Source organism: Meles meles, chromosome 11 (assembly GCF_922984935.1).
Source record: "Meles meles chromosome 11, mMelMel3.1 paternal haplotype, whole genome shotgun sequence".
In the NCBI taxonomy this organism is placed as follows: domain Eukaryota; kingdom Metazoa; phylum Chordata; class Mammalia; order Carnivora; family Mustelidae; genus Meles; species Meles meles.
Window position 1 is genome coordinate 19,313,781 of NC_060076.1, and position 15,137 is coordinate 19,328,917.

Below are 15,137 nucleotides of genomic sequence, written 5' to 3' on the forward strand. Positions count from 1 at the left end.
TTCGTTTATTGGGCAACGGAGGACACTGGGTATCTGCTAAGTGTTGGGCATTGTACCAAACAGCAGTGAACACGGTACACAAGATTCCTATTTAGGTTGCCTAATTTCCTAAAACACGATTTGGGGGTGTGGGAGTGAGAGCCCATGGGATACTGGAGCTTTCCTAACTGCTGATGCGACCTTGAAAGGGGTCTTGTGACAGGTGTGTGGCCCAGTCAGCACCCATTCAAATCCCGCCTCTCCAGCAAGGCCCACCTCCTCCCTAAGGCCAGATAGCGAACTCCTGCCTCTTCTGCCAGGTGACCTTGACTCCGCATTCTCACTGCATGTTACTCCAGCATGAACTCCCCTGTGGACACATCAGTCCTGTGCTGGGAGGCACAGCAGACATGGGCCTTTGGAACTGGCTGTCCAGGCTCCGGCATAACCGACACAGGAATGTGCACAGGCAGGCTTACCCCTTTGAGCTTTGGTTCCCTCCTTTCTGGAAGGGGAACGGTATCTGCTAGGCTGAGAGATGGTAAGACTTAGAAGATGCAGCGCCTACGGGGAAGGCTTTGGTGGAAGTGAGCGGCATCCTTGGCCAGCCAGGCAAAACGCCTCTCACCTTTCTGGAACGTCAGCATACAGTGAGTCCTGGCACCAGGGCACCAGGCAGTAGGGGCCCCACACAAAGAGAGAGAGGTGAAGAAAATCCAGGCAAAGGTGAGTGAAACCTAGTCAAGTTCTCTGGGGAGCAGGCTTCAGTGGCACTATCCGGACGGATTCACAAGGCTCTATGTGGTGAGCCCAAGCCCGTCCCCGCCCCAGCCTACCCTGGACTGTTTACCCGCTCTCCCCTCAACCCAAAAACCCCTAAGTTCCAAGAACACAGAGCTCTTCTCAGTTCCTCCTAAACCCCATGCCCTCTCTCACTTCTAGTTCCCACGGTTGCCATTCCTCTCCATCTGGAAAGTAGTCCCAAACCCCGTTCCACCTCAACACCTGACTGATGGACCCATTCTCAGGTCTCAGGTGAAAGGGCACTTCTTCTGGGAACCCCGTTCCTGTCCGGACCCCAAGCCAGTCACCCCCCCCCCGCCCCCCCGTACCAACTTTCTCCTTGTTTAACCCACAGACACACGGAGCATGTGATGTGGTCATTGTTCAACGTCTCCTTCCCCAGAAAAGAAGAAACCTTTGGCGCCCACAGTCCCAGCTGTCCCCCAGCCCCCTGCCTTCAGGATGTGCTACGGGCATCTGAAGTAGTGAATGCAGCGCTGCGAATGGAATCATCAGGCCTTCAGCTACAGGTAAATCCAAGTAACCACAAGCTCCAGCCAGAGCCACCACTACTCAGCAGTTGCAACATCTATCGTGTTTGCAAGGGTTACAGACGCAAGTCTGAGGGCTGGCTACCGACTCCCTGCCACCCTGAAGTGAGAAGGAATGCGGTTCTTCCCCGCCTGGCGGAGTCTTCAGGTGTGGCAGCAGATGGGACATGGGGAGCCTCAGAACCGCTGGGTGAGTGAGTAAAAAAACAAAGCACAGGAATTAGTTCTTAGGCTGCATGTTCTAGATTCACTGACTTCCTGACTCTCTTAGAAACATACCACTTATGCCATGGCCTGAATAGTTTGAACAACATCACACAGAGATTCAGGTCAGGAAGCCAGGCAGACCCAGGTTCAAATCCAGACTATGTCACTAATTGGCTCCGTGACCTTGGGCAAGTGATTTTACTGCTTCGTGCCTCAGTTTCCTAATGTGTAAAGGGGAATCATACCTACCTCAGAGAGACAGTGGGAAAATTCAGTGTGTATATAAAATGCCTGGAATTCTTGCTGATATAAAATTGATGTTGGTAAATGCAAGCTATTTTTAAAATTATTTCCAAAGCCCACCCAACAGAATTTTCACTGGAGAGCAACTCCATTACATTGACTTGAAATCCTGGGTGCCACACTGTGAGGTGAGCTCTCCACGACGAGATCTACACAATATAGGTCACCAGCACGTGGGTGCTTAGAACTAAACACACAGCTGTCCTTGTCAGAAGGTGTGCGGGCAGTAAGACAAGTCACGTGCTGTTGTCGGGAAACTGGGTCGAAAACCAGAAGAAAAAAAAAACAAAAAACTCTGAATTCCTGTCAGGAAGGCCTGGGGTGTCAGGCATCTGTTTCTACACAGCACAGGAAAGCAAGAGCCACAGACGGGTACAAAGAGAATAAAAGAAGGAGAGGGTGCATCTGGCTGGGAGAGGGGGGGACAACTGAAAGTACTTGGGCTTTTAACTAGAGATTTCCACCCTCTGGTCTTTACCCTCAAAAACTGCACAACAGTAGCCAACCCAGTCGTGTACTTGGAACAACCAGCCTGGCTTCGCCCCTAATCTTATCTTCAGCTGCTGCCACATGTTCCAGAATGCTGCCACTCTTCCCTTTGTAAGTTACTTTCAAGTAGGAGAAGTGGGGGGGGGGGGGGGGGCTGTGTGCCCCTGGCCCTCCAAGCCCACCCATCCCCTTCACTCATGCCCTCCAAACACAGTGAGCTATGGCCTTGAACTGACATCTGACCTGCCAGCCAGTATCATTTGAAGTTTTTCAAAAGCCAGAGATGATAGATGTTGACATGATCTGGCAGCTTCCTCTCCCAGAACTGCTGGCCAACTCTTTCAGTAAAGACCTGTCTCTCCTGCTCTTCAGAGGCCTCCAGGGGACGGGGGTGGGAGGGAGCAAAACTGGAATTGCCTGCCTGAGTGGAAGCTCTTTTCAGAGCCACTGAAGTGGTAGATCAGTTGAGAGGAGAAAAACACTCTGAGACCTGCCAGACTGTCCCTGAAGGGGAGAAAAATATAGGAGAGGTCAAAGACAGAAGAGCAAGCCAGACTCGACAGAGCAAGTCCTTCTCACCAAGCAGCTTCCATTGACTTCTGGCACCGTCAGTCTCCTGGTATAGAAGACCAAATGTGCCAAGAACATCGGCTGTAGCCTTAGGAGGCTGAGGCCTCCACCCACTAGTCCTCGGGAAAAGGCTGCAGGCAGAGCAGGGAAGGTTTTCCTTTGCAGCCTTCAGGCCGATCTGATTGGACTTGCTGCCCATTCTGCCACTTTCCTGCTCTGTGACCTTGAGCATGATAGAAGCCTCTCTGGGCCTCGGCTTTCCCATGCCCGAAAGTGGGATCACGCGCTTGAACTGCAAGAGCACTGTATGTTGACCGAAGCACCTGGAACCTAGGCTCCCTCCCTTGAACCACACAGAGGTTCCATGTACGGCCTCTGGCAAACAGCATCACCTTTCAGAAACTCAGGACGGGGGGGTTTTCTGCCCATGAAGTGGGAATGGTACATCTTCAGAGAATTTATAGGTATTACACACAAGGTCTTTCTAGAAGCCATTTTATGCCTTCCACCAAGAACTTAAGTAGATCTGAGCACTGGCACCAAACAGAATGGCCAGAGTTTCTGTGCTTGTAATGGGCAGTGCTGAGGGCATCCTGCTCTCTACACACTGGGTTCATGTGACACGAAATTGCCCGGAGGAGGGACGCCTGGCTGACTCGGTCTGTGGAGCATAATCTCTTGATTTCAGAGTCGTGATTTCAAGCCCCACGCTGGGCAGGGAACCTACTTAAAATAAAATTTAGAAAAAGAAGAAATTGCCCCGAGGAGCAATTAATCTGGGATGTGAGAGATGTCAAGGGAAAAGGATCACACAGGTGAGAAGCATAAAAGCGGAGATCCATCTGCTCGGTGCCGAGCGCAGGCCGTGATTGGCACAGATGCTCAGCTAGACCGCCAGGCTCGGTCTGGGCCCCAGCACCACTCATCCTTGCAACCTCTCTGCCTCACAACCCGCAAAATAAAGTTGCTATGTGGATCGGGTAATACCAGTACAGTTCTCAGAACGTCAGCCAGCATGGAGAAAGCTGTTAACTGTAGCATTGTTTATTCACTGAATATCCAAATATCCCTGGGCTCTCCCTTCTTAGACCCCTTGCAGTTAGGCTGGCTCACGGACCCCTGCTGGCCAACTTCAGGACCGGGGCATGTAAGAGCTGGTGCCTGTCTGCCAACTTCTCCTTCCTCTGCCGCTGCCATCATGGAAACCATGTGCTAAGATGGCAGAAAGGCAAAGGGAAGGAAACTGAGTCACTGACACCCCAGAACAGCTGCCCTGCAGTCATCCAACTGTGTAAGAAATAGACCTTTGTATTTAGCCACTGGGATTTCAGCGTATCCTATAGGGACCAGTGACCGCTAGTAATAGACATGCAAATCAAGGATGATTAGAGGGAAAAGGAAAAATTTTATAAAAATTAGAAAATTTTCGCTGAGTACCTGGAATGTTCCAGGAATCACGGGTGGTACTTTGTTTTTAAGAATTACTCTAGGACATGGTTCTTAACTGGGGGGTGGTCTGGGCCCCCCGGGGACACCTGAAACAGGTGTTCTTGGTTGTCACAGCTGAAGGGATACTACTAGCAACCAGTGGGTAGAGACCAGGGACATTGCTGAAAAACCCTGGAAATGAAAAGTGCGAAAAAAACCCAAACAAACAAAACCCTCCCGTCACAGCCCAGACCCTTCTTCTGAGATTAACGACTCGCACTAGTATGTGAATATCCTTTATGTTCAATGGGAACAAATCACACACCGTTCTACATATATGTGTGTATTAGTTCATTCCACGTCAGAACCATCCTCTGCCTTAGTGGCCAAAGAACCAAACAGATGCTAGTTTCTCATGTCGGGCCACAATGGAAGGCCCTCCCCAAGGGAGATTTTAAAACTTTTGTCCTGGCGCCACTCCCAGAGATGGTTTCAACTGGCCCAGCAGGACACAAACACCCAGCATTTTCCCTGAGCTCCACCAAGCTTGAAGGCTAGAACTAGTTCCCCCCATCTGTGCTCCAGCAACCTCCAGACCTCTCTGGGCTCACTCTCCAACCGGAAGACCTTCTCCAGTCTCACTTCCTCTATTCCCTTCCCTGCCCTCTAAACCTGTTCTCACCTCCCTTAAACCACCTCCGCCATCCACCACTACTGCCCCTCTTTCCCCTACCCCTCACAGCCACGTCTTTCCACTCACTTGACATTCCCTACACTCTTCAGACCATTTAGGTTCCTCTCTCCCAGACCACCAAGCTTTCAGATCTTACCTCTCAACCGACCCTAGACCACGCTCCTAAAGGACTTAAGTTGCTTCTTCAACTTTACCAACGTTCAGCCGGACGGCTAGAAGTGAAGAGTCAGGCAGAAAGGTATGTTCAGTAGAACCCTATGAACCCAGGATGAAAATACTGGTGGCAAACAGGTTAGATACTGCATCTGAACTGGTGAATGCAGGTGTTGCTTCTTCATGCTCCTCCGGTTTGGGAAATCCGAATTTGCAGCAGGCAGAGATGGACTTTGCTGCACTCAGCAACACCAGGAGTCAAGTCCCAACCAATCCGGGTACCGTGTGGAACACATTAAGATGGAGATGTTTACTAGATATCCAAACCAAAATAGCAAATACGCAATTGACAGCTCAAGTTCAGGAGAGAGAAGCTGAATATAAACTCAAGTCTTCAACAGAGGTGGTGTTTAAATCCATGAAGAGAAGGTGGGTTTCAACAAGGGAACGAGCACAGAGAAGTTCAAGAACAAAGCCCTGGGAAAAGGGAGTTAGAACTAAAGCACGAGAACTGAAGCTACGAAAGTGCCTCAAGAAGAACTGATCGACCCTGTCAAACAGGACTGGAAGTCAAGGGGGAGGAAGACTGTACCTCTCAATGCAGTCATCACTGCTGACCTTGACACTCACTTTCAGTGGAGTGGCAAGCCTGACTAGAGTGTTTTCACAGTCAAAACTGGAAAAGCTCACACGGAACTCTTTTGAGGAATCATACTATAAAAAGGAACAGTAACTAGAGACAGACACAGCCTAAAATCAACCCACGCTGAGTCTCATAAAATGTGATTTTTTTCAAAGGGCATCTAATGCTCTCGTCCTTTCTCAGAACAAGCAAGGAAATCCCAGGTTCTCTTCCAACTGTTCGCATCTAACAGAAATTACGTGGCCTCTAAAGACTTCAGGCTAACGGAGAGTCACAGAGCATTTCACTCTTAAGAGCTAGTGTGAAGTTCCTATAGATACTACACATATCATGTAGCCCACCAGGGAAGACAGATGCTTGATAACTTGCCCACGGCTATCCCAGTCCAGGGTGCTCTAGAGAAAAGGCAAACTGCAGACTTACTACTGGTCGGATGCTGTTTTCTGAACCGATTGCTGGGTGATATCACAAGTGATTTCCTTCCTGCTCAGATACACACCGCAAGTATCTTCTGAGTATGCGTGCAAATGTGTATGTGCTACCTGTGCTAATTTAAGTTCCTAAGAAGTTCTGCAGAACGTCTGGGTCGAAGTGCACTCTGCATTACCAAAAAGAATGAACCAGAGCAGGGGAAATGCATGACAATGTCTTTACTTTTAAATGATTATCAGTACACCAAGTAATAACATGTAACAAGTTCTTGAATTCTATCATCTAATAATTTTGATTAAGAGAAACTAAAAGCAGCCCAAACAATATATACTAGTATTCGCTGTTCTACCCTTAGCCAGAAAGGACTATTTTAAGGCTGGCTGCTGCTTCACACAAGTTACAAATAACTATTTACTACTTTTTCATAGATAAAGCCCCTGACCTTCAAGAAAGCTTTAGGGAAAAAAAATTTTAATCCCTTTCTTTCTTTTAAAAAAAAAAAAAATTTTTAACTACATCTAAGAAAGTAAAGTACTGATATATATGTTGCTTGAGCTAAAAGGCATAGGAAAACAAACCACGTATACACATTAAATTTCTAAATATGAGGTAAAAGGAGAAAATCTTTGGATAAGCTCTACGTTTATACAAAGAAGCTAGATTTGCTATTCTCCAAGAAGTGAAGGGAACTACTACATAATATACAGAAATAATTTAATGCCTTTTCCCAAGGATGTAACTACTCAAGCTATGCTGAAGCTTCGTTTTCCATGAAGGTATCTAACATGCCAATCTGCACGCAGAGCTGCTCCTTCCTCCCCTTATCCATTTAGGCGGTAGTTTTCGTGGATTTCTGGCCGGATGTCACAGACAAAGGCCAGGAGGTTATCCAGGACTTCATCCCTATTCTGCAGGAAGTAGGTCTGCAGGATGGTCATCTTCTCCTGGGTCTCCTTCTCCACTTCAGTGCTGCAGCTGCCGTGGGATCCCAGAGCCTGGAGTCGGGAGGGTAAGGACACACAGCGAAGGTCAGGTTGGCGCTCGAGCTGGCGCCTCCTTAGTTCTGGAGCAACCGAATTTCAGCAGTGAACACAAATAATCAGCAGTGGGCCATGTAACCTCGTGATTGAAGAGCATGTGGGGAAGATGGTGTTCCTGGTTAATAGGAACAAAAACTGAGGCAATCACTTTGGTGGCCAACCTTTGACCATCTATCAAAAGGTAAACTGCACAGCATTTCCACGGCTCAGAAATTACCCTGGAGAGCAATATATTCACACGCTCCAGAGTCTAACGTACAGCCCTAACCAAAGACTGGAATGAACCCAAAGATCCAATACCCGAGAACTGGTTAAACAAATTATGGTGCATCTCTACCAGAGAACATTCTCAGCTATAAAGAAAGATAAAGTAGATGTGTGCAGCAAGACGGAATGAACTGTAAAATATGCAGTTTAAGGAGAAAAAAAGCAAGATACAAAATGGTGTCAGTGTGGTTAGTAAATGTGTTTCCTTGTGTGGTTTTAAAAGGGAGAGATAAATCATGATATATTAAAAAAGAAAGCCAGCTGCTTAAAAATAAAACAAAAATAAAATAAAGTAAAAATAAACACAAGAGGATGCAGTTTTGGAGGAACGGTTTCTGCATAACTGGTTCATGTTCCAGCTCTTACATTCAGCAGCAGGTTCCCCAGTATTATGAATACACGACATCTATTCTTTCAAATATAAATATTCTAGCAGAATATGCTAGAAACTATTAATAGTGACAGTTTATGAGGAAAATTGAAGGTCTGGGTGGGAGGGAGACTATCTTCATTGTCGCCCTATTTTACTGCTTGAATTTTTAATCATGTCTTACTCTTTCATCTCCATTCACAATTTAACACACACTTTAACACACAGTGATGGATAAATTTTCTTTTATCCTCAGTCTTCACGGTATGGCTGGCTTTCTGTCAAGTATAGGCCTACCTTGTTAGAATGAGACCTATCAGGTTCTTCTTCTTACTACAAGCCCTTTATTAACAGGTCAATAGCAGACGGAGAAAGCCGTAAAAAATACTTTTCTTGGAGGCCCCTGGAGAGGCAGGCCCTGTCGGAACTTACCAGACAAGAGAAGGCAACCCAGCCAGAGGCAGAATGGAGGTTAGGGCTCTGTCCAGGGAGCAGCTGGCCCAGGGTGCTGAAAGAGGGGATGGCTCGGACCTCAGGGAGGGATTGCGCAAATACTGAGGCCACACGGGGAGTGATGGGGTGAGGGGTTCCCACAGGAAGCCCAGAGCACCGTGTTCCCCTGCGTGGGCAGACATGCCTCCATGCAACTTACATAGAGAGCAAAAGGAGGGGTCCCCCGGAGAGTTCATCCTGGAGCCTGAGGAAATAGCTTAAGGAAGTCTCCCTATCAGGTTCTTGAAGACAAACTTTTGTGTCTGACCGCTTCTATCGTCTAACCTGCTCCTGCCTCTTTCCGTGTGCATTAACTCTAGCCCTCCCTAGCTGTACACACATGACAGCACACAAGGGGACAGCCTTCTCTCACGTGTCACCTAGTCCTCCTTAACCTGCACGGAGGCCATCACTCCCTTCTCAGAGATAACGAAACCAAAGCTCAAAGAGTTCAAAGTGAACATGTAAAGATTCGAACCCACGCTTCCTGAATTCACACTTGGGACTATTGTAACTTTTCATACTGGCGTAACAGAGAGGCATTTCATGTTAGCTCAGTTGCTAATTCTTATTTTTAAAGGTCCGTAACCCTACTGGGGGTGGGGGTAGGGGAAGGGGGACATGATCTCTGTTCTGTGAATATAAACCACAAGCCAGGCCTCAGTCAGCTGTGTCCAAGCTGAAGGGGTTACACTGAACACCGATAGGAAACCTCAGAGCTCATGTCTGCCCCACAGCATTGCTCCTGTCTCTGTAAGCAACTACAGCATCGACGTACAAATAAGCCAAGGCAGGTGCCCTAACATGAGGACTGCTACAATGTTTTGTGGACAGTCTGACCACTGACAGCACCAATCTGCCTCAGTTCAAGAGTCAGGGACATTTCAAGTTTGAATAGCACTGAGGCAGTCCAAAGATGGAGGACACTTTTGCTACTTACTGCAACAAGGGAGGCATGTGCCCTTCATCACTGGACTTGGGCCTGGGATGGTGTGTGTCTGAAACCAGTGAAGGTCACAAGGTAGAACTTGAGAATGAAGCCCACAAAGACAAGGGCAGAGCTGAGAGATGGAAATAATGTCCTGAGAGCATTACTGAAGCTCCTGGATCAAAACAGAGTTAGCCTTTCACCTGGGTCTTTAATTACAAAAGCCAATAAATTCCATTTTGTGTACACTAGTTTGAATTGTTTTCTGCCACCTGTATCCAAGAGTACTGATAGAGTTTCTTTCCTCTGTGAAGCCCTCCTCCAGCCTTTTCCCTTTCCAGAATTCTCCCTGCTTCGTGACCTGTTGTTCTACTACTATTGCACGCCATCTTCTGCTTCATAGCCCAGCCCACACTGTCACTAAGTGTCTCTACCACACTGGAGTGGGCTCCAGCTGATGGACATTATGACCGCTACAGCCCCTCTTAAAGCTATAGGTCTGCGTGACTCGCACTTTATTACTGTCTCCCTGACCATCAGACTGTAAGCTAAGCTCCATGAGGCAGGGACCGTGTCTATTTCTGTTCACAGCTGGTTCCCTAACATCGGGCACAGGTTAACATGCTCAATAGATATTTATGAAATGATCTGAGTAAATGAAGACTAGGATTCAAAGTTAGTTAAAAACTGATCACCTAAGAGACTCAGCCTGGACATTTAATAGTCAAAATTTCAATTTTCAACCAGAATCACAATCTCCGAGCCCTGATGCGTATTTTGAGAACCTGGGGGAAAAGGGAGAAGAGGAAAGCCTCAAGACATGAAAGCAGTAATGAATATAAGCCAGGCCCACCGCAGCTTCCTTGGCCTTGAACTCCTTCTCTCTTTGCAGGCGGTATTGTTCAATTTCAGCCTGAGCTTCTTCTTTGGCCTGTTTCAGTCTCCGGTTCTTTCCTGTTTTCAAAGGAAAAAGCTACATCAAGAAGTGGTTAAAAGACAAGGAGAGGAAGGAGAGACTAAGATGGTAAATTCTATCAGTAAACAAGGAAAAACTTTTATTAAAGATACAGTCCCAAGAGACATGCATAGAAGAGGGAATTCAGAGATAACTCAAGAGTATAGGTTCCTGCCCTCTCCAGGCTGTACTTGTGATTAGGTAAAAAGGACCATCTTCCGTAACTACAGACTATAAATGATGGAAAAAAATCTGTAATGTGTCAGAATATTCTCTCAATCTTCACTACTCAAAACCAAGACAAAATGGGGGATTTAGCCATCTGGGGAACTCTTCCTCTTCCCAAGAAGTAAACACCTAAGGATCCCACTGATTACAACTGGAGCTCTGCTTAGAAGCTGAGCAAGGAGACTAATATGCTCCCAAGGGACATCAACCTAAAATGTAACTAATGAAACAGATGATGTAATATTGGAAACGAAAAACCATACCTGTGCGCAAGGAAATAAGTAATGAAAGTAGTTCTGGGAAGGAATCCGGAATGGGGAACCTTGGACGGTTAAGACTGCACAAGCATCTAAGTGAGGAAATACAGGTACTCTGATTTCTTGAAGAGAATAAACATACAGCTTGAAAATTTCTCTAGATGCCATCAGAGCCTGTATGAAAACAGACCACAATGCCAAACAACACATAGTCTTTGCTTTGAATCTTTGCTCACCGGATCAAACTTCTCCGATACCCAAATGGGGATGGGAAGAAGAGTCAACCTAGGCATTTACTTAATTCAGAACATAAACCATCCTGTGTCTAAGAGTAAGCTTTATTAAACATCATTGTATATCAATTTCTCAAATCCCACTCAAACCATGTGGGCAAATGAAACTAAATTTTACCTCCCACCGCCTAATGAAGAACAGGATGTATAATGACTCCACAATATCAATGCTCCGTGACATTTCTGGTAAAAACAATCAAAAGATGTCCCTAAGCACCCAGAGACTGCTTCTGCAAGCGTATTTTACTCCAGTCTTATTTAGGGCCTACTGCTATCCACGTGAGCCTACTTCTACCCTGTCCTCCACATGCCATCCTCCTCATCAGCTACATTCAATGCCATTATTACAGAGCCAAAGATCTTTTCTACTCTACAAATAACATTTATGGTTCAAACATTATTCTAGCTCCACATAACTTCACAAAACCACTCTCCTCGTCACTCCCAATCCCCACAGCTCTCTGAATTAAGATAAAACCACTCTCTGCACACCAGATATCTTCAAAGTTCAATTCTGATAGGCTTCTTTGAAAACCAAAAATAAATATTCAAACAGGAAATCACATTTCTTTCAAAGTTTATTTTTAAGGGAGCCAATATTTTGTTTTACTCCAATAAAATAAACTGTAACACAATTCAGTTTTGTGGTCCAAAGCAACGATTTCACAAAAAATGTAGGCTGGACCATTTTGTCACATCGATTCCTAAATGGACAAGTTAACCGTAACTACAGATCAAGAAAGGCAGTGAATCTTTTCAAACTGTAGTTTCATCAATACTTCTGTTCCTAATTACTGCAAATTCTGTAATGTACACCAGCTATAAACTCACTCCTTTAAAACAGATTCATTCAGTAAATACCTAATAGCTATCGGAGATACACAAGACCTTGCACCAAGCTTGATCAGAGAGAGAAAAATGTAAAACATGATCCCTACCTCCAAGACCCTCAGAATTATTCTTACCATACTCCAAGTGTTTGTTCCTGCACCTCCCCCAAATTACCTCACATGCTTCTCAAAAGACACAACTTCTGTTACTAATAAGCCATCATGGGACAGACTCTAAGTCATTCTGGAAATACTTTATAAAGAGCGTGATGAGAAACAGTCTATGAAGAACACAAAACTTTCCAGTCACCAGAGCAAGAGTAAAAGGCTTGTTCCCGTCTCCAGTTCCCTCAAAGAAACCTTTTCCTATGAAACACAGAATATCACACAACAACCCCTCATCCAGAAATTACAAGAGCCACGCTTGAAATCTATTTGGGTGTGGAATAAAAGTTTAAGTCTTATAACAGGAGAAAGACCAAGGAATTACTAAGACTAACAGTTCTTGCTATTTTATCCTTGCATGGAAAAAGAGACCTCTAGGCTATTATGCTGCTTCCCAGGTTATGGTCAAATCCTTTCTCTAAGCCTCATTTCACCCATCTGTATAAAAGGGAAAAAATACCTATCTCACCAGATGGGAAAATGAATAGATACAGCTGAATCTGCACATAGTCCCTGCAACCCCGGAGCTTACTCTAGTGACTGAGCCATATAAAGAAACAAGTTATTGCACAGCTATGACAGAAATAAGCTCTTAGAAAGGACTCCTGGCCTAGCCCGAGAGGCGACGACAAGCCAGGGAAAGCTTCCTGGAAGAACTGCTGCCTACATTTTAAGATGTGAAGGACAAATAAGTGTTAGAGAAAAGAGAGTAGAAACTAGAAAAAAGCATTTCCAAACAGAGAAAAGAGCGATGCAAAGGTTGGTAGGTCACACAGGCATCACAGTGGTTCAGGATACCTGGAGAAGAGAACCTAAAAATGAGATAAGGGAAGAAAGCTAGACACGGGTCCAAAAAACGCTGCCTGCACCCTCTGAAGGAATCTGAGCTTTACTCTTCAGGCACTACACGTTTGCTGACTGTGATCTGCATCCCAGGGAGGGCTCTGACTGCAGTGAGGAAAATGGACTTGAAGGAGGTGGCCTTCTCCCACTCACCAGTCTAGATCAGAACCACCTGTGAAGTTCTTGAGCAATCTTACATTTCTCAACTCTAGCCTTCATGTCACCTGCAACTAACCCACCCAGTATCTGCTTCCTTCTCTGGGACTCCGAATACCGTGTTGATGGAGACACTGGTGCACCACGCCAAGGCGTCTGGCACATATTAACCACATTAAAAAACAAAACAACAACCCTTTTTTAAAGAAATTAACGCATCAGGCTGGTACCAGAGCCTCAGAAAATCTAATGTCCCGGGCTAAGATGCTAGCTGTAGGGAGGGGGGGAAGCGAACAGCCATAATAAACATCTAGGCGACTGACTAAACCTGGCGAAGAGGAAGAGACGTGGCAAAAGGGCTGTTTCCAGCCTGAGCAACAGCATGGATGGCAGCTCTGCACACCGAGACAGAGCAACACAAAGGAGCAAGTGACGGGCGAAGACGAGTTCCCTTTGAACAGCCCATTCCACACCCCCCCCACCCCGATCCCAAGAAGATCATCCTACTATTGTTTCTTCGTCCTATCTACCACCCCACATCGCAGCATCCAGACGGCCTACAAGCCTTCCGGAGTCTCACATCCAGACAGCGAGACTCACAAGCTTCCGCGACGGTCACCACCCCTCCACGCCTCAGTTTTGAGGGCCTTATCCACGATCTCTGCACCCGCGCCACGCCCGACCGCCCCACCCCGAAACTCACGCTTGCGGGCCTCCGACACCTTCTCGGCAGCCCGCTTCTCGGCCTGCAGCAGCTGCTGGATCCCCTGCGACTGGCTGGCCATGGCGGTGGCGACTCGAAGGCCGAGGGAAGCGGCCTAAATCGGTTCGAGCGGGTCCCTCGGGTCAGCTGACCCAGCCGCCTATGATCTGCGCCTGCGCTCTGCGCCGGCGCCCCGCCCACCATCACGTGACGACCGCAGCGCCGCGTCAGCTGATTGCACTCGGCGTCTGGTGACTGGAGAGGGAAGGGGTGGGGCGGGAAAGAAAGGGCCGAGCGTCGCGGCTGCGCCTGCGCAGGATCTGTCTTCTGTCTTTCACCCCTCCCCCACTCGGCCTCGTCCTGCTCCAACGTGTGGGTGTTCGTTCTCTGGTTCAGTCGCTGTGGCGCCACGTCGTTATTGCTGTAATCCTCACTTTGCAACATGCCCGCATTAAGGTCGGGAGAGAAGGAGTCAGGCCAAAACACAAATAGCTTCCCGTATTTTGCACCGTTTCACTCTCTCTCCCCTTTCTGGAATGTTCCTTGGCACTTGAATACATTAGGAGGCATGTTAAGAAAAGTCCTACCAGGCTCGGGGCATAGAGCATGGATTGGTAATAGGGTACTTGGGGACAGATCTAACATTAATATGCTGTGTGATTTGGGGGAAGATGCTTTCCTTCTCTGTCCCAGTTCAGGGATGAGTTGGACTATTTTCCATAAATATTTAATGAATGCCTGCTGTGATCCTAGACCACTGTTGGTACTGAGGAAATAGCAGAGAGCAAGACAAAGTCCCTGGTAGAGTGCAGGGTTGATGGAGGGGAAAAAAAAATTTGCAAACTGATAAAGTAATGAAGGAAAACCAGAGCACTTTAAGAAAGAGGGGGATGTGGAGGTGGCTGTGAGGGCTTTTCCACGGAAGTGACATTTAAAATAAGATCAAAAGAGTAAAAAGTTAGCCAGGAAAAGATAGTGGGGCTTAGTGTTAGAGAAAGATAGGGTTGATTAGTGGGAAAGGACCAGCATGTGTGGATTTAGGGGAAGCAATTTGGCACAGAGATATCCCCCAGCACAGATAGGTAGATAGGAAGCCAATAGTTCAGTTTACAATATGACAGATTCTGCCTGAAGACTTGATTTGCTCCTGACAGCAACTCTAAGGTAATATTATTAATTCCTTTCTATATTAACGAAACTGAAGCTCAGGCGGGTTAAGTTAACTTGCCCAAAGTCACTCCCCTATTAACTGTCAGATGGGGTATTTGAATGGACCCAGGCTTACAGAGTGGAACATCTGATCCACTGTGCTCTTCTGCAAGAATCTGGTGGATTGTGGGAAGAAGGAGATGGTCTCCTGGAGTCCACCAAGCACTGG

At 46.8% G+C, this 15,137-nt stretch overlaps 1 protein-coding gene across 1 annotated transcript; it reads right to left on the minus strand.

Annotated features, from left to right (window-relative positions):
- Positions 1-6,435: 6,435 nt before the first annotated feature.
- Positions 6,436-13,924, minus strand: ATP6V1G1 (ATPase H+ transporting V1 subunit G1). The gene is made up of 3 exons (XM_046023461.1): positions 13,760-13,924; positions 10,183-10,283; positions 6,436-7,227 (listed from the first exon to the last, which is right to left on the minus strand). The coding sequence occupies exons 1-3, from the start codon at positions 13,839-13,841 to the stop codon at positions 7,054-7,056; spliced, it is 357 nt and encodes a 118-aa protein (XP_045879417.1). The 5' UTR covers positions 13,842-13,924; the 3' UTR covers positions 6,436-7,053.
- Positions 13,925-15,137: the final 1,213 nt, after the last annotated feature.